This window comes from Hyperolius riggenbachi, chromosome 4, assembly GCF_040937935.1.
Source record: "Hyperolius riggenbachi isolate aHypRig1 chromosome 4, aHypRig1.pri, whole genome shotgun sequence".
NCBI lineage: Eukaryota > Metazoa > Chordata > Amphibia > Anura > Hyperoliidae > Hyperolius > Hyperolius riggenbachi.
Genome location: NC_090649.1, coordinates 466297492 through 466316904, shown reverse-complemented (window position 1 = coordinate 466316904; position 19413 = coordinate 466297492). Strand labels below are relative to the sequence as shown.

The following is a 19413-nucleotide window of genomic DNA, read 5'->3' as shown; positions in this document are numbered from 1 at the left end:
CCCTCTCCACGACTTTGAAAGTCGTAGAGAATAATGGCTTTTTTGCATAGAGATAACAACTGGAGTTTCTAAACTCTTCCTGTACTGGAAACAATTAGACTGATGTATCTGAACTTAATGTTTTATTTCTTAGCTGTGCTACACATACAAATCATAATATCATCATTTTTTTTTTCGCTTCAGTGTCTCTTTAAGGCCAACAACGGCTGTAGTTGGCATCAGGCCCCAGCTAGTCACACTGCACTGCAGGTTCCCCAAGGTTACGCTGTACAGGAAGTATTCCCTTGTACGCCCAGCATTGCATGTCCCCCCATTTCACAGCACAGCAGATCCCACCCATGTACCTCCAGTACAGCCAGTCCCACCATGTGTCCATAGCCCAGAAGTTAAAGGACAACTGAAGCTAGAAGTATCTAGAGGCTGCCATATTTATGTCCTTTTATACAACACCAGTTGCCTGGCAGCACTGCTGGTCTATTTGGCTGCAGTAGTGTCTGAACAACACCAGAAACAAGCATGTAGCTAATCCAGTTAGACTTCAGTCAGAAACACCTGATCTGCTGCATGCTTGTTCAGGGTCTATGACTAGAATTTTCAGGGGTAGAGGATCAGCAGGATAGCCAAGTAACTGGTATTGTTTAAGAGGAAATAAACATGGCAGCCTCCATATCCCTCTCATTACAGTTGTCCTTTAACTTCAGCTCCACAAGCAAACCCAGCACATAGCAGCAAAATACTGGCAAACTACCGGCTTGAAAATACTTCCTTGTATTGTAGTACAGAGACAACACGGCATTGCGGGTGGAGCGGTTCCTCACCAAAGCAGCAGATCTCCCTGTGTAACCTGCCAAGTATATCAGCCCCCCCCCCTCCCTTTCCCATGTCCACCCAGAATAGCAGGTACTTCCCGGAAAAGGATATTTCCTTTGTGAACCCGCAAAAAAAACCAGGATCCCTCCATGTACTCCTCCCCTGCCAGTGCACCCCCAATCAAAGATCACCCTCATACACCCTCCTGGCACAACAGATCCCCCCCCTCCCCATGCACCCCCAGGACAACAGATCGCACCCATCCCACGGACAACAGGCCTCCCCCTTCCCATGCACTCCCAGCGCAACAGTTCCTTCTGTGGAAGGTCATTTTGGCGCAGCTCTTCCCCACGCTGCGCCTGACCTGTGCACCGCCATAGACATTACGTTATGTTATGTCTATGGCCGCGCGGCAGTGTAATTCAGGTGTAGGCAATAGCCAGACCTCAAATTACTACGACTCAGAGGCGGAAAAGTAATTAATGCTGTACGTAATTGGAACAGCAGCAGGGTGAGCCATTAGTCGGCGTGCGCCCCCCTAGCACGTCAGGTCCTCCCCGTGCGCCCCCAGCACATCCTCCCAGTGTACCCCAGCACATCAAGTCCACCCTGTGTACCCCCAACACATCAGGTCCACCTCATGTACAGCAGGCAGTACATCATGTCCTCCCCGTGTATCCCCAGCACATGAGGTCCTCACTATATGTCCCCAGCACATCAGGTCCTCACTATATGTCCCCAGCACATCAGGTCCTCACTATATGTCCCCAGCACATCAGGTCCACCCTGTGCACGCCCCCCAGCACATCAGGTCCTCCCTGTGTATCCCCAGCACATCAGGTCCTCACTATATGTCCCCAGCACATCAGGTCCACCCTGTGCACGTCCCCCAGCACATCAGGTCCTCCCGGTGTATCCCCAGCACATCAGGTCCTCCCTGTGTATCCCCAGCACATCAGGTCCTCCCTGTGTATCCCCAGCACATCAGGTCCTCCCTGTGTATCCCCAGCACATCAGGTCCTCCCTGTGTATCCCCAGCACATCAGGTCCTCCCTGTGTATCCCCAGCACATCAGGTCCTCCCTGTGTATCCCCAGCACATCAGGTCCTCCCTGTGTATCCCCAGCACATCAGGTCCTCCCTGTGTATCCCCAGCACATCAGGTCCTCCCTGTGTATCCCCAGCACATCAGGTCCTCCCTGTGTATCCCCAGCACATCAGGTCCTCCCTGTGTATCCCCAGCACATCAGGTCCTCCCTGTGTATCCCCAGCACATCAGGTCCTCCCTGTGTATCCCCAGCACATCAGGTCCTCCCTGTGTATCCCCAGCACATCAGGTCCTCCCTGTGTATCCCCAGCACATCAGGTCCTCCCTGTGTATCCCCAGCACATCAGGTCCTCCCTGTGTATCCCCAGCACATCAGGTCCTCCCTGTGTATCCCCAGCACATCAGGTCCTCCCTGTGTATCCCCAGCACATCAGGTCCTCCCTGTGTATCCCCAGCACATCAGGTCCTCCCTGTGTATCCCCAGCACATCAGGTCCTCCCTATGTATCCCCAGCACATCAGGTCCTCCCTATGTATCCCCAGCACATCAGGTCCTCCCTATGTATCCCCAGCACATCAGGTCCTCCCTATGTATCCCCAGCACATCAGGTCCTCTCCTCTCCAGGCTCCCCCAGCACCACAGGTCCTGTCACGCCCGCACTCACATGTGGTACTCATCTATGGCTTCCACCAGCTGTCCCCAGGAGTCGAAGTCGGCGCCCTTGTTGAAGCTGGCTTTCCACCTCTGGAGGGTCTTGGTCAGCTCATTCATGGCTGGGCTGTGTGCATCCTCCGGCCGCTCCCTCCCGGGACCCGTCCCGCCAGCGCCTGCAAATGCCGCTGCAGCCCCTCCTCTGCGGCCAGAAAACACCGCCCTCTCCACCCAATTCGGTGCGCCTCGTGCCTCGCTCTCGTCTCCAACCCGGCCCAGACTCATCCTCCTCGGTGCGCTGATTGGCCAGCAAAAGACAGCTAACCCCGCCCACCTATATATACACTTCCAGCGAGCCGCCCTGTCTCCTCGGCAACGGTTTGTGCTTGGAAAGGGGTGTGACGCGCAGGCGCAGAATGCGCCGAAGACTGGAGCATGACATCATCGGGTTCTCTCCAAAGGGTGGGGAAGAGAATGAGTGAGTTCTTCCGCCGCGCCCACTAAGGCGGTGCATGGGGACCGTGGCTACGCCCATACAGTATGCAACAAACGCAATCGACACGCCTACAAAAATGTAATAGGGCGCAGCGGACGTGCCCACAACGAGAAAGGCCCCGCCCATAAAAGTGTGTCTGGGCAGTGGGTGAGGGCGTTGCGCATGCGCAGAGCCTGTCCTGCCGTGTTTACTTGTCTGTCCCCTCCCACGACACAGTGACTGAGCCCTGCAGGGTGGAGACTTCCTCATAGTCACAACCAGGAAGAGATCAGCTGGCTTTACCTACAGCTTTCCTGAAACTCTGCGGGTGCTGGGGGGCCACAGCTGAGGGGAGAGGTGCCTGGGCCCCAGAGTGAGTATGTTTCATATTCAGGAGGGGGAGGGGTCCCTGAGGGGGCTACAAGTCCCAGCAAACTCTACAGCAACTGCTGGAAGTTGTAGTTCACTTGTGGGTGGCTGATTGTATAATAAGATGGGTATAAAGACTGCACTGGATTATCATTAGGAAGACACAGGGCATGGCCTGCTTCCAGATCACTGAACGTATTCACTTCCACCATGTCTTAGAGGCCCACTTTTTTTTTCTTTCTTGACTCCTGTTGCATGCAGGAGAAAGCAAGGCTTTATGCACATGAAAAGTGGAAGTGCATAATCACCCCACAAAAACGTGCATGAGCAGCCCTGGGCCCCACAAAAGCAGGGCCCTTTCCGGTGTTCCCTGAAGAGAAACCCCCCTTTGCCTTCGGCGCAGGGGGCTTTTAGGTCCTCCAACACCCGAAAGATAGGAGGACCCCAACCTGCCCAGTGGTTCCCAAAAGGCCTGGCCATGTGGCCTCCCACATGGTCCGGGTTGCTCCCCCAAGAGGAAGTCGGGGTGGGGACCGGAGTCCCCAGGGGACAAGTCCTCGGTGCCAGCAAGCTGGCCCGACCTTGCGGCCGGCGTTATAAAAATTCCGCTCTCTCCCTAGCCAAAATGCAGAGGAGCTGCGTTAGTCAGCAGTGCATATGGGCAGTACAGACCTAAGCACCTTACTCCGCCCTTACTCCGCCATGGCATGGGGTTTTCCAGGGCCCCGGTTTTTCAGGTACTCCTAGAGCGCCACTTCCAGGGACAGTACGCCTAAGCAAAGCCCTCAGCCCTTCAGCTTTGACCATGGTGGATCCATTCAGTCAGCCTTTGGGGAATTATGAACCAGGACGGACACCTTTACTAGAGGCTCTGAGGTTCCCATCTCCCCTGATCACTTGTTCAAGGCGTCCTTCCTCCGGGTGACCAGGCCGGGGTTCCCAGTAGCATGCCTCCCTGAGACTGATAAGAACAGATGCTACACTTGATCTTAGCCAAAAGGCCCACATATTACCCAGATAGTAATTTAAGTATTACTGTAGTGGTAAAAACAGAAGAAAAGTCATTTAATTTGTTGAGTACCCAGAAAGCTCATGGTGAACCAGGACTCCCAGGAGTGTGTAAGGGTCTAAATGAAACCAAAAAGCCTTCTTACTGAGTTGATGTGAAAAACAGAAGTTTACCTTCTTAAAACAGAAGGTATTTACAATTATTCAGGTTGGAGTGAGCTCTGAGATGTCTCCTACAATGCATCACTGCTGAATATGCAAATCATATCTTTGATGTCCCTGAAAGCTAAACACGCCTCCAGAACCGCTGGAATGCAGTGATGGGAGTCCTGGGAATTCTAGTTCACTACAAGCTTGCTGGGTACTCTGTTACTCCGGGTGTTTCCAGTCCTTCCCCATAGAGCCACATTAATCCACACCATGCACTGATGAGGATCAATCAATCCAAAACAGTCTGTATGAATGTTGCATTAGTGTGGCTCTGTAATATTAACAAGCTGACACATCATTGCATTCCAGGGGATCTGCAGGTGTGTTTGGCTTACAGGGACAACAAAGGATGATTTGCATATTCAGCAGTGATGCGCGTGTACGAGAGGAATTGGCGCGGGAGACTTGGGCACAGGATACAACCTGTATATGGCTGATCCTGCTACTGCACAAGTTCCCGGCCGTGTTAAATACTATTCCCCCTCCAGGCCACCATGGATGGTGGGGAATGAAATAAGGAATTATTGTGTTTTAAAAGTAACTTCAGCTCCGTCTTCTGACGGCGCCGAAGTTACTCCCTGTGCGCTGCTATAGCCGTAATTCTTATTATGGCCTATGGTGGCGCCGGCTGCGCCCAAGTCTCCTGCGCTGGATTCACTGTGTTCGGTGATGCGCTGGGAGACATCTCAGAGCTCACTCCAACCTGAATAATTGAAAATACTTGGTTTTAAGAAGGCAAATTTAATTTGTGTAGGAATAAAAATGCTCAGAAATGTCACTTTTCATTGTGCGATGACACCCCGGGGACAGGGATCCCCTCTTCACTTCTGATCAGAATTGCTTGTTTGTTGCTGAGCTCAAGGAGAAGCATTTGATTATTGATCATGTGTTTCTGTTTAGACTAATGCTGGGCATACAGGGGCCGATGCGCCCTTATCAATCGAGCCACTGATGGCTCGATTGATAATTTCCGACAGGTCCGATGACCCGTCTGATCAATACCCCGCTAGATCCCTGTGGGCGGACAATAGCGGGAATCGATCCGGCCGCCCGCGGGGATGAGTGGGGACGCGGCGGGAGTCGATCCGCCGGCTAATCGAGCCGCCGGGTCGACTCGTGTATGCCCAGCATAAAGCAGGTAGTGGTCACAGCCAATCAGAGCCTCTCAAATCTATCACCTTTTCATATGCGTCTGTGGAGTAAATTCCTAAAGACGTGGCTAGCAATTGCCACTTTTTCGTTCGCCCTACTTGAAAAATCATATTGTCCCCTTTAAGGTGCCCATTAACGTTAACTCTTCCAAACGATCAAGTGGCTGATCCAATAATATCGTTCATGGAGAAAAATGTTACCAATCAGATCCAAGTTTGGAGAATCGATCGAATGATCGCTAGACCGTTGGTTGTTGTCTCTGTCGCCCGAGGGACAGCGTCCTGATTCTACCTGGGCAGCAAGGGTTGAAAGTGTGTTAGAAGCTTAACTGTTGTCCAGAAAGATCTTTTGAGATGAATTCTGGCAATGTTGTACATAGTCAGAACGTAAAGTAAAAACACAGGGACACTGGGAGCCCAATCTGCTGTGGTACGGTATTGTAGGTATGGGATTTGTGGTACAAATACATGAAAGATAATATACTCACAAGCATGGGTTTCTGAGGAAGCAACCTCTTGTACCGGCGTGTGAAGAAATAATGCCCCCTCTCCCCCCCCCGCGCCTTATTAGAGTTGTATAGGCTGGTCCCGGCTCCAAGAGAAAGATTTCACTCTTGGAAAACCTGTCGAGTGAGTACCCTGCCTAGGGTCACTGTGATCAATCAATCAAGTGGTAGAAGGCCTCCAAGAAAAAAACGACATACATGTATGGTAAGATCTGATCAGAGAGTGATCTGTCGGCTGCCCGTACTGTGCAGGCCAATTCTCAATCAATTTCAGCATGACCTCTTTCGGGAAGTGGCCTAGTAACGCTGCATCTGCCATTTCCGTCCCCCTAATGTCAATGTGAACCCGTGTGCGTTCATTTATACTTTACCTGCCCGCTGTTGCCTGCTGCGGTGTTCATCAGTCTTCCGCTTCCACCATTTGAGCCTGAAACGCTGTCGGTGAATAGCACATGGCAGCGTGTGAGCACAAATGGAAGAAACGGAAGACAGATGGGCACTGGCGGGCGACAGCGGACAGGTAAGGTATATCACCTGCCCTTGTGTTCCGTTGCGTTTGTTGCTCATCCCGATATCTCACAAAATTACCACTGCGCACCCAATTGAGTGCATTGGCCCGAGATTTACCAGCATGTGCGATCGATACATGCAACCAATAAAGTCCCAAAATTGGTTGCATCATTGATCGGGGATGCTCTTGGCACCACCGATGTTCAGCCAATTCGATAATTATCGATCGGGCGCCAAGTCAAGAGATGTATGCCCCCTTTAGAGTTCCATTTAACAGGCTTGTGACCAGAATTATTCAATCAGGAAATTAAAAAAATTCCCTGGTTAATGTTGAGTTTTCTCCCCACCCAAATGAAGAGAAGCAGTCAGTTGTGTGTACTTGGTAGATTGCTACAGCGCCTTAATGGCCAGGATAATCACTTCAGCAATATGCTTTGTTTGCTCTTTCACAATTCTCCCACTTGTAAGTTCGGAGCAGTGACACCATCTTACCGAGCTGCTATAATTACCTGTGACATCACAGGTCACGTGATTCATGCACACCTGTTGAAGCATGTGGCAGGCTGACATAGAAAGCGAGTTCTTGGTCATTAGTTAATAAGCATTGCTTGCCGAGAGAGAAATATGATCCGGAGATAATCTCCCATTTGTTTTGCTCGGTAGAACACGTTGGGTGTTGTAGTGCCACAACAGACATCCAGCTACAGATTGCTAAAAGCAGACTTTGATGCATATTTATTAGTGGACCTGAACTCAGAACTTCCTCTCTGCTCCAAAAGTTAAGCAACAGCAGAATAACCTTTAGGCTGTATTCACAGTGGGATGTTGCGTTTTAATGCGACGTTAAAGTCGCAACATGTCTGCGGTAAGAAGTAACGCACTGCAAGCAGTGAGTTACCACAACGCAACATTTTTTAATGCGACTTTAACGTCTTACTGTGAACGGCCCATAGGATTAGCATTGCAGTGCGGTAAGCTGCGTTATAAGACTTTATAACGCGCGACCATAACGTCCCACTGTGAATGTGACCTAAAAAAAAAGCGTCGGCTGCATTGTGAATGCTGCATTGCGGCTGTTTGCTCGCATGGCAGCACATTACTGTGAAAGTAGGCTGAGGCTCAGTCCACTGTATATGCCAGTGTATTGTTGTAGTACGAGTAGCTCCAAAGGTCCACTGCAATGCGCAGGTTAGATTTACTTATAAACTATTACATACCTCCCAACTTTTTGAGATGAGAAAGAGGGACACATAAGCCACACCCCTAATCAGACCCCCGACACACATGATAAAGATTTCATGAGAAAAATATGTTGTTTGTTTGTTTTATAATTCAAACCACACTGGTCCTTTCTATCTTGGTTCATTTTCCTTTATTTTAACATTTTAAAATTAGGTAATATATCTATTTACAGGATGGGAATAAAGTTTAGAGTCAATCAAATACATTTTTAGTAGAGAAATATATATATTTACATAGAAAGAGGGACAAATGAGGGAGAAAGAGGGACAGAGGGACAGGGCTCCCAAAGAGGGACTGTCCCTCCGAAAGAGGGACACTTGGGAGATATGCTATTGTCTGACCTTCCATAAGCAGGCCTATTATTGAACAGCGATAGATCTACATGTCATATGTTTCCTGTGTGGCCACTGCATGCTCGCTAATCATGTGACGGAACATAATGTCACCTCTGTGCCCTCCACTCCCTGCTGGTGACCGGTATAAAGTATCTGTGACGACCTCATCGGCAGCACAGACTGGGGGCGGGACTAATGACGGATGATGATAATAATTTCTTTATTAATGATTTACTAGCTGTATCGGTAGACATCACACAGCAGGTGCTCTTAACTGCTGATTGCTCAGAGAATAAAGGTTAACGGTAGGGGTGATCGATGAACTGCGTGTTGATGAACCAAGATCATTGCTGCATTTTATTGCTGCTTTTTCAGTCTGTGAAGACGTTGCAGCACAGTTTGCACCTACTCAGAAAAATGAGCATCTCAACGGTCATGTCTATTTATAGTGGACTTGCGCAGGACAGAAGGAAAACCTAGAGAAATACACCCTGTGTGTATTTAGAGAGTTTAGCCTGTCTTATTATCCCTCATCTGTGACTAATCACAACTGTAATTTGATCTGTCTGCTGTGTCAGCTGGCTCCCTCTGCAGAGCAGCTAATTTGTAAACACAGGGTGCTAAACCTATATCTGCTTCCATGAAAGCAGGAAGTAGACACATGGAAAATTTATTGCAGGATTTGTATCAGCTGTAACAAATGTTTTTCTTTAAAGGTTGTTATGCTGTTGCTTATCTTTTAGAGCAGAGAGGAAGTTCTGAGTTCAGGTCTGCTTTAAAGGCTAAAGCCTGGTATGCAAGTCCAATTTTTATTAGCCAATTTCTTTGTTACCCCGTTATGGTTCGTCAAAAATTATGAAATTAACAATGTGTGCTGCCATTATTTTGATAGTGTGACTATAAAACGTTACTTTTTTTTTTTTCTAAGTATATTTATATATAGTTCTGCCAACCTGGAACTGAATGCTGTTCCTTTAGGCTGGTTTCACACCAGGACGTTGCGTTTTAGGGGACGTTATGGTCGCATAACGTGCCCCTAATGCAACGCCTGGTGCTCTCTGATGTAGACGTCAGAATGGGCCGCGTTGTGCAGCTCACTCTGGCATCCGTGATGCCGTGATGCGTACTCTTGGACGCATGCGGCATCACGTGGTCCCGCCGGCCAATCGCCGCACAGAGCGGCCGTTCCAGGAAGTAAACACTGCACGTCACGGAGTGCAGTGAATATTAATTAGCCATGTGCCTGGCCGCCCTCCGCTCCTCCCCAACATTACTGAGCATGTGCAAGCAGTCTAACGCGGCTCTGCCGCTTATAAAGTACTGCATGCAGTACGTTGTCTTATGGCGCAGTGTTACTAAGTAACGCAACGTGGGCACTGTGAACAGCCCATTGATTTTTCGTTGCTGTGCGGTGGGGTGCGTTACAGGCTGCTCTAACGTGCGCCTGTAACGTCCCACTGTGAAACCAGCCTAAAGGTGCATACCTACATCCAATTTTTTTTATTGTCCAGTCATTGGACAATTTTACCACTTCCATGTAGTATGGGGGCCAACAGATTATTATTCTTTACTATTTATATAGCGTCGAAATCTTCCGCAGCGCTGTACAGAGTATATTGTTTTATAACTAACCGCCCCTCAGAGGGGCTCACAATCTAATCCCTACCATAGTCATATGTCTATGTACAGTATGTATCATGTAGTGTATGTATTGTAGTCTAGGGCCAATTTAGGGGGAAGCCAATTTACTTATCTGTATGTTTTTGGATTGTGGGAAGATACCAGAGTGCCCGGAGGAAACCCGCGCAGACACGAGGAGAACATACAACTCTGCGCAGATAGTGACCTGGCTGGGATTTGAACTGCAATGGAAGAGTGCTAACCACTATGCCACTGTGCTGCCCTTTATTTTCAGGGCACAACAGAGTACCCAAGCAGCTCGGGGTGACCCAAAATTACCGGTTCCCCAAGTTGCGGGCAGCAGAGGATGGCGGATGGGGCTGGAGGAAGCCCCAGGTATGTATAAAATCTTTTTATTTTTTTAGCTCTGAGTGCCTTTAAGTGAACATCTGTGGTTACCCACAATGCACTGCTGTTGAATATGCAAATTATCTCTTTATGCCCCTGAAGCCAGGCTTACATCCAGAACCGCTGGTGTATAGCAAGCCTATAGCTTTACATTTTACATAGCCACACCAACCCCACATGCAGACAGCCGGTTTCAGACTTTTGGTCCTCATCAGTACATGGCAGGGATTGATAAGGCTGTATGAAATAGGGCTTGGACCAGTACAACAGAGTAACCAAGCAGCTGAGGGTGGCCCAGTACCACTAGGAAAGTATAGGGGGCTAAAAGAGACTGAAAACCCCTCCTACTAAAAAGCAATGCTAAGTGTGGTTTGCCTTCTTAAAAAAAAACATGAATTTGCGATAATTCAGCTTTAAAGGGACCCTGAGCAGAGGCTGTGGGTAATGCATTTAAGTATGCCCATCTGTTTGGTAAAGAGGAGACACTCACCAGCCCCTTTTGTAAGCGCTCCTCCTCCTGGTCTGCCCGCTGTAAATTACATTGGATTGGCGACTCTGAAGAAATGTCACGCCATGACCTGGAACAGGAAGACTGCAGGTCCTCTCTGCGTAGGCTTACAGGCTTCTTCCTCCTCTAATGTCCCCCTCCCTCTGCTGCGCTTCATATTGCCGTGCATGCGGAGGGGAGGAAGAAGCCAGCGCATGCCATAGAGCCATACCAATCACTGCCATGCATTGATGAGAACAGGCTGTCTGCATGTGGGGTGGATGTGGCTCTGCAAAATGTATATGCTATAGGCTCCCTATACACCAGCAGTTCTGGATGCAAGCCTAACTTACAGGGGTATAAAGAGAGAATTTGCATATTCAGTAGTGATGCATCATGGGAAACCACAGTCACTCTCTTAACAACTCACAGCACTGAAAAATCAATGTGCTGTTCACAGTTCACTCATTGCGTTACTGTATAACACTGCACGTTTAATGAAAGTGCAGCATGCTGTGCGTTATACTCCTATGTGGCTGCGTTAGACTGCTTGCACATTCTCAGTAATGTATGTCAGGAGAGGAGGAGGGGAGAGTCCGCTATTGTGTCTAGCCACATGGCTAATTAATATTCACTGCACTCTGCTAACGTAACATGTTTACTTCCTGGAGCGGCCGCTTTGTGCGACGATTGGCTGGCGGGACCACGTGATGCGGAGTGTTTTCGATCACGTGGTCTCCACAGTCTTTTGACGCATGCGCCGTTTTCGTTCTATCAGTATAGAACGAAAACGGCGCACCAAGAGCCGCATAACGCGGCTCAATCTGACATCCAACTTCAACACCACCATGCGTTGCGTTAGGGGAACGTTATGCGACCTTAACATCCCCTAAAATGCAACGTCTTGGTGTGAAAGAGCCCTAAAGTGTACCAGAGCTGAATGAAACAAAACGTTTTATACATACCTGGGGCTTCCTTCAGCCCTAACCGATCGGATTGCTCCCACGCCGCCGTCCTCCGATGTCTGCACCGCCGGTACCAGGTCCCCGCATTTACGTCAGTCGGAGCCAGTCTACTCCGGAGAAGTGCGCCCTCTACGTATCTCTCCAGCGGCTGCTGGAGGGATACGCAAACAGCGCACTTCTCTTATGCCAGACTGGCTGTGACTGACGGAAGGGCGGGGACCTGGTACCGGCGCTGCAGACATCGGAGGTCGTCCACGTGGGAGCAATCCGATCGGTTAGGGCTGAAGGAAGCCCCAGGTATGTATAAAACGTTTTGTTTCATTCAGCTCTGAGTCTCTTTAAAGCTGAATGATTGCAAATACCTTCTGTTTTAAGGATAATTACACTGAGCGTTCTTTTCAGGGAAACACAGCAGTATTTTTATAGGTCAGCTTATTCTTTACTATGGAATTGTCATTGTTTTTCCTGCATTATTCTCCTAATTTGCCAAGAACAAGATAACGGCAAACCCAGCAAGGACATTGTATGTCTGAGTGTTCCGCAGTCCTCTACTGCCCACTGTACAGCTGATGCCCCTCTATGACAATAGGACCATTGATGGCCGCATAGTGCGGAGCTCCCTCTCAGCCTCACGTCTGAATGTGACGAGGATCTGATGACGAGGAGAGGGGGAGCATCATCAAGCCGTTCCTTCTACAGAGACCAGCCTCTGGTACTGAGCACAAAACAATGCTTAAAGGGAAGGTCCAAGCAAAAAAAAAAAATGAGCTTCACTTACCTGGGGCTTCTACCAGCCCCATGCAGCCATCCTGTGCCCTCGTAGTCACTCACTGCTGCTCCAGTCCCCTGCTGGCAGCTTTCCGACCTCGGAGGTCGGCGGGCCGCATTGCGTACATTTTTACGCATTCCCGTTAGTGCAGGAACATTAACACATACATTTTTACGCATTACTGGTTCAATGCGTACATTTTTACGCATTGAACCAGTAATGCGTAAAAATGTTACAATAACACAAACACATACATTTTTATGTAACATTTTTACGCATTACTGGTTCAATGCGTAAATTTTTATGCATCGACCCAGTAATGCGTAAAAATGTATGTGTTTGTACTAATGTAACATTTTTACATATTACTGGTGCAATGCGTACATTTTTATGCATTGAGCCAGTAATGCGTAAAAATGTATGAGTTAATGTTCCTACACTAACGGGAATGCGTAAAAATGTACGCAATGCGGCCCGCCGACCTCCGAGGTCGGAAAGCTGCCAGCGGGGGACTGGAGCAGCAGTGAGTGACTACGAGGGCACAGGATGGCTGCATGGGGCTGGTAGAAGCCCCAGGTAAGTGAAACTCATTTTTTAATTTTGCTTGGACCTTCCTTTTAAAGGACACCCAAAGAAAACTGCCATATTTATTTCCTTTTAACCAATACCAGTTGCCTGGCAGTCCTGCTGATCTCTTTTGGCTGCAGTAGTGTCTGATTCACACACCTGAAACAAGCATGTGGCGAATTCAGTCAGAAACAGCTGATCTGTCTGCTTGTTCAGGGCCTAGGGCTAAAAATATTAGAGGCGGGGGATCAGCAGGACAGCCAGGCAACTGGTATTGTTTAAAATAAATAAATATGGCAGCCACCCATATCCCTCTCACATCAGTTGTCCTTTAAGCACAACAATTATGCTGTTTTAGATGTATTTCCTGTATTCTCAGTGGCCCAAGCATAGTTGTGACCGCATTGTTTGGTGTAAGTCTCTGCAAGAAACCTTTATGACTTGTGTTCCCTTTCCTACAGGAGATCCAGAATCTAGTGAAGAAAGAACTCCGCCAACATGACCCACTGGTTTCACAGGAACCCCTTAAAGGCCACGGCCCCTGTGTCCTTCAACCTCTATGGAGTGGCTTCTACTCAAGCGGCATCCAAGATATGCAGGTGAGCCTTCATAGTGATGCTGTAGATGAGGTGCGGCCATAGCTTCTCAAATCCTGGGCTAGAAAGCCGCTACAACTGGCCTATCATCTGCAAACTTTCCTGTATACTGCAGAGCACTATCTGACAGAGAGCCTGTTGGCCCTTTTAGTAGACGCTAGACGTCAGGCGTCAGCGTGCCATGGCAGTTAATGGTGTTCCTCAATTCATCTCGGCATGGTTCAGAAGGTAACGCCTGTTTTGGATTTATCTGTCATGCAAGTTGTTCAGTGTAACTTAAAGAGGAACTGTAACGGTAAAACGTTCCCCGGGGGGTACTCACCTCGGGTGGGGAAAGCCTCAGGATCCTAATGAGGCTTCCCACACCGTCCTGCGTCCCTCGGGGGTCTCGCTGTAGCCCTCCGTACAGCCGTGACGCAATATTTACCTTCCTGGCTCCTGCGCAGGCGCTCTGATGGCTGTCGGCTCCGAAGTAGGCGGAAATACCCGATCGCCGTCGGGTCCGCTCTACTGCGCAGGCGCAAGTCTCCGGCGCCTGCGCAGTAGAGCGGACCCGACGGAGATCGGGTATTTCCATCTATTTCCGAGCCGAATGCAGCCACAGCGCCCCCGCTGGAGCCAGCAAAGGTAAATATTGAAATTACAGTCGGGCCTGTCGCCGGCTGTTCAGAGGGCTGCAGCGAGACCCCCGTGGGACGCAGGACGGCGTGGGAAGCCTCATTAGGATCCGGAGGCTTCCCCCACCCGAGGTGAGTACCCCCCAGGGGATCTTTTTCAAGTTACAGAGTCTCGAAGCACCCTCATGTATTTTACCATATAGATCACTGGGAACATTAGAGAAAACCCCTACCCTGCTCTCTGTTTCATTCTGCACTGCTCGGCCTGCTTGTTATCAGCCCTGATAAAATCCCTGACTGAGCATTCAGTCTGGCTTTGCTCAGGAATCATTATAGGTGAGTCTGTCTTCTCTGATGTTTTTTTCAAGCCCAAGCCTGCACCCTTCTGGCTTTGCTTTCCTGTTCTGTATATTCACAGCATCACAGAGAGCTGTGATGAGATGGGAGGAGCTGCTAATGTAAGGGTATATTAAAAAACTTTTTTTATCTATATTTGTTAGTCATAAGAGGTTTTTAGAAATGGTGATTTCATTTTGCACACAACCCACTAAATAATATGCTTTTCTGATGAACTATGTTTCGTATGGAGTTTTAGTAAAAAAAAAAAAAAAAAAAACACAACACAAAAAACGGCACACCAGAGCAGGGTAAATACCAGGTATAGTATTTATTTTGTAAAATTTATTAAGGGATATGTTTATTTTATGCCAAAGCGGTCATCTCTGGTGTCCCTTTAAAGAGAAACCGTGCCCAAGAATTGAACCTCATCCCAATCAGTAGCTGATTCCCCCTTTCCCATGAGAAATCGTTTCCTTTTCTCATCAGGGGGGTCTGTATGGCTGATATTGTGGTGAAACCCCTCCCACAGTGTGGACTGTGGACCTCAATGCATTGTGGGAAATGGCTGTTTACAGCTGTTTCCAACTGCCAAAAAAAGAAAGCAGCATCTCTTTCCACTGACATCACCTGCCAGCAGTAAAAAAATGTCACCATGTGATAAATGTCAGAATGTAAATCAGGGAGAGGAAAGATTTTACAATGGACAAACACTGACTAAATCATTTATACATAATTATTGTAAAAATGAAGCACTTTTTTATTACATTATTTTTCACTAGAGTTCTTATTTAACCACTTAAGGACCAGGGGCGTTTTGTTAGATCTGTGCTGCGTGGGCTCTGCAGCCCGCAGCACAGATCGTGAATACAGCAGGGCGATCAGACTTCTCCCTTTTTTTTCCCCACTAGGGGGATGACCTGCTGGGGGGGTCTGATCGCCGCCGCTCTGTGTGGCCGAGCGGGGGGGGGGCTCCTCAAAGCCCCCCTCCGCAGCGTTTTCCGCCTTCCTTACCTCTTCCGCCCTCTCGCTCTGGCTGGGAAGTGCGCAGGACGGATATCCGTCCTGCGCATTGTAGGATAGCCTTCAGCCTATTAACTGACGGCGATCCCCGGCCAATCAGCGGCCGGGGATCGCCGATCTGCCCTACGGCGCTGCTGCGCAGCAGCGCCGTATGATGTAAACAGCGGGGATTTCTTCCCCGCTTGTTTACATTTTGCCTGCGAGCCGCGATCGGCGGCTCTCTGGCTGTTCACGGATACACCCTCCGTGAACTGACATGGAAAGGCCGCTCGATCGAGCGGATGTTTCCATGGTAACCCAATTAAGACCTGCTGACGCCTATGTGCGTTAGCTGGTCGTTAAGTGGTTTTAATTTGTGTCTGGCAGGCACACTTCTTATTTTAAAGGAAATAGGAGGTGAAAAACTGATGAGATGAACATATTATTTTATATTTAAATTTACTTTTTAAGTTTTACTGTTTTTTTGATTGTCTCTGCTCAATGACCCATTCATTGAAGTATGCCAGAGCTAAAACCTATGAACCATAGACCCTTTTTATCTCTTTCCTGCTCTCTGAAGCCTTTTTCCTTATCAGTGAGCGTTATGCTATCGTCCGCCCAGTCCTGACCTGGGCAGAAACTGTCACTTACATACCTGATGTTTAACTCTTTCAGGCAGAGAAAATAAAAAAGGAACACAGCATAGTTATTTGTGTGCTAGGCACTGTACATACCCATGTCTATCTCATCATGTCACATGACACCTCGGGTATCCTTTAAAGACAAGCTGGAAATGTACCGTAACTTCTAGGAGGAGAATACGTAGTGGCCCGTACGCAATTAACCTTTTCTCCTGAGTTTTCTTCTAGGACATACGTTTTTAAACTTTTTAAAATAACTTGTCAGCACTTTACAATTGAAAAAAGTATAAAAAAGTGGGTGTAAAGTACTAATAAAAATATGTTGAGTATTTTATTGCTTGCTGGTGGCTTAAAAGACAACAGTAGTGAGAAGAATATGGATGCTGCCATATTTATTGTCTTTTAAACCATACCAGTTGCCTGGCAGCCCTGCTGATTTACTTGGCTGCAGTAGTGGCTGCATCACACCAGAAACAGGCATGCTGCAAATCTTGTCAGATCTGACAATAATGTCAGAAACACCTGATCTGCTGCATGCTTGTTCAGGGTCTAGGGTTAAGGTAAGAGGCAGAGGATCAGCAGGGCAGCCAAGCAACTGGTATTGATTAAATAAATCTGGCAGCCTCCATATCCCTCTTGCTTCAGTTGTCCTTTAACCCCCTTGCCGTTACAATTCTGGCGGCAAGGGGGCAGCGCAGCACTTTTAAAAAAAAAAAAATTTTTTAAAATCATGTAGCGAGCCCAGGGCTCGCTACATGATAGCCGCTGACAAGCGGCATCTCCCTATCCACTCCGATCGCCTTCGGCGATCAGAGTAAGCTTGAAATCCCGTTCAGAACGGGATTTCCTGCTGGGCTTCCCCGGTCGCCATGGCGACCAGGCGGGATGATGTCACCAACGTCATGGACGTCGGGATGTCAGAGGGAATCCCGATCCACCCCTCAACGCTGCCTGGCACTGATTGGCCAGGCTGCGCAAGGGGTCTGGAGGGGGGGGGGGGCGGTGCGGCGAATCGGCGGCGATCGCGTACCACACGCAGCTAGCAAAGTGCTAGGTGCGTGTAGGGAAAAAAACATTTGAAAATCAGCCCAGCGGGGCCTGAGAAATCCTCCTATGCAGGTTACCCCGAGCTGAGCTCGGGATAACCGGCAAGGAGGTTAAAAGGCATTTTATTGACAAGGTGAGAAAACTCAGGAGAAAATTAATTACATATGGGCCAGCATGTCTAAAATAAAATAAAATGTTTCTTTAAATTTTATTCAATGAAAACTACTGGCACTTTCTGGACGGCCCTCATATTTGTGTCTGGTTTCCTTTAAACGAGGCATCTGTACTGGTGGAAATCATATTATTTGTGTCATGGGGAGGAAATTATTTATACTATATTCAAATAAGCCAGTTTTGTTTTTGTTCTTATGCCTTTTGTAGTCTTCCAGTGGACAGCAGTGACCTCTGCAGGCAGAAAAGAGGAGTTGCACTGGTATAATGGTGCCTGATGTTCAGTGCTGTTTCTGACCTCCTCCTTCTGATGTGTGCATGGCTGTTGTAACCCTTTCCTGTCTCACCTGCAGTGATCTCAGATCCACCAGAGCGCGAATGCTGGAGCTCTTCAGCGACGTCACCTGCACCCCCGACATGATGAAGAGCGCATCGGACGCTTACTTCTCCCTGCTGCTCGGTGCGTATCCCAGCTGAGGGGCGGCATATGGAGGCCAGCAATAGGGCCCTTGTCTACTAGGGGCATTTGTTCCAAAAAAAATGCATCCAATTCACTTCTTCTTGCAAGTTTTCTCCTAGATGATATCTTAACACCTTATCGAAAAATACCTTTTAATCCACCAGCAAGTAAGAAATTAGAATGATTTTGGCAGTACTTTTTCACCAACTTTTGGTACTTTTGTAGTTGCAAAATGAAAAAGTTATTTCAAACAAAAGATGGAAAATTAACTCCTAGGAGAAAACTTCTGAGAAAAGTGAATTAAATAAGGGCTAATGGGGTTGATTCATAAAGCTTACTTATGCTTCACCTTAAAGAGAATCTGTACTCTAAAATTCTTACAATTAAAAGCATACCATTCTATTCATTATGTTCTCCTGGGCCCCTCTGTGCTGTTTCTGCCTCTCCCTGCTGCAATCCTGGCTTGTAATTGCCAATTTTAGGCAGTGTTTACAAACAAAAGACATGGCTTCTAACTAGAGTGTGATAGGCTTGAGAGTAGCTCAGTCTCTGACTCATACAGAGCTTGGAGAGGGTGTGTATAGCTTCTGCCAATGACAAGCAGTGCAGCACATTCCACACATTCCAGCCTCAGCCAGAAGAGAGAATATTAGATCATATAAAACAGAGATAAAACAGCCACTGTGCAACTAGAAAAGGCTCCAGTAACACAGACCACATTAGAACAGGTATAGGAACTTATAGGACAGAAGAAATAAGGCTGAAAATTTTGTTACAGAGTCTCTTTAAAGGACCACTATTACGAAAAGTGTAACATTTAAAGAGAATCTGTACTGTCCGATTTGTACAATAAAAACATACCAATCGAGTCACTGTGATCTCCTGGATCCCTCTTTGCCGTTTCCGCTGCTCCCTGCCACGATCCTGACTTTTAATCACCAGTGTTAGGCAGGTATTTATTACATAGTGAAATATCTCCACTCCAGTCTGGGAATGTCACAGTTTCTCAGCATCATGATATGCAGCTCCCTCCCCCCTCAGCCTCACAAACTGCAGAGGACAAGCTGTCTGTGAGAAATAAACAAAGCTTACAGAGCCTGCAGGGGGCGCACATAACTTGTATTCATTACAACAGAGGCAGCCCATTCCTCCCTGGGTCGGCAAAGCTTGACAAAGAAAAGAAGATTAGATATATTACAGAGACAGTGCAACTAGAAAAGGCTGCAGTAATCCAGACCACATTAGAACAGGTATAGGAACTTATAGGATAGAAGAAATAAGGATGAAAATTTTGTTAGAGTCTCTTTAAAGCGGATCCGAGATGAAAAACTAACTAACAAGTAACTTGTCTACATATCTTATCTAAAGTTTAGCATATCTAGCTGCAAACTGCGTCAAAAGTGTATGATTATT

The 19413-nt window shown here is 47.9% G+C and overlaps 2 protein-coding genes across 4 annotated transcripts in view; one reads left to right on the top strand and one right to left on the bottom strand.

Moving 5' to 3' along the window:
- The window catches only part of AIDA (axin interactor, dorsalization associated), an 84787-nt gene extending 82007 nt beyond the window's left edge, over positions 1-2780 (bottom strand). The window contains exon 1 of one of the 2 annotated variants that reach the window (XM_068279683.1): positions 2522-2780. In XM_068279683.1, coding sequence (XP_068135784.1) covers positions 2522-2628 — 107 coding nt within the window. In that variant the 5' untranslated portion in view covers positions 2629-2780. The remainder of the gene's footprint in view (positions 1-2521) is intronic. The other variant, XM_068279682.1, reaches the window with a different exon arrangement.
- A 400-nt stretch (positions 2781-3180) lies between these two features.
- BROX (BRO1 domain and CAAX motif containing) overlaps positions 3181-19413 on the top strand; it is a 46206-nt gene continuing 29973 nt past the window's right edge. Inside the window, exons 1-3 of one of the 2 annotated variants that reach the window (XM_068232870.1) lie at positions 3181-3356; positions 13592-13729; positions 17894-18000. In XM_068232870.1, the coding sequence (XP_068088971.1) occupies positions 13629-13729; positions 17894-18000 (208 nt within the window). In that variant the 5' untranslated portion in view covers positions 3181-3356; positions 13592-13628. Of the gene's footprint in view, positions 3361-13591; positions 13730-17893; positions 18001-19413 lie in introns of both variants that reach the window. The other variant, XM_068232871.1, reaches the window with a different exon arrangement.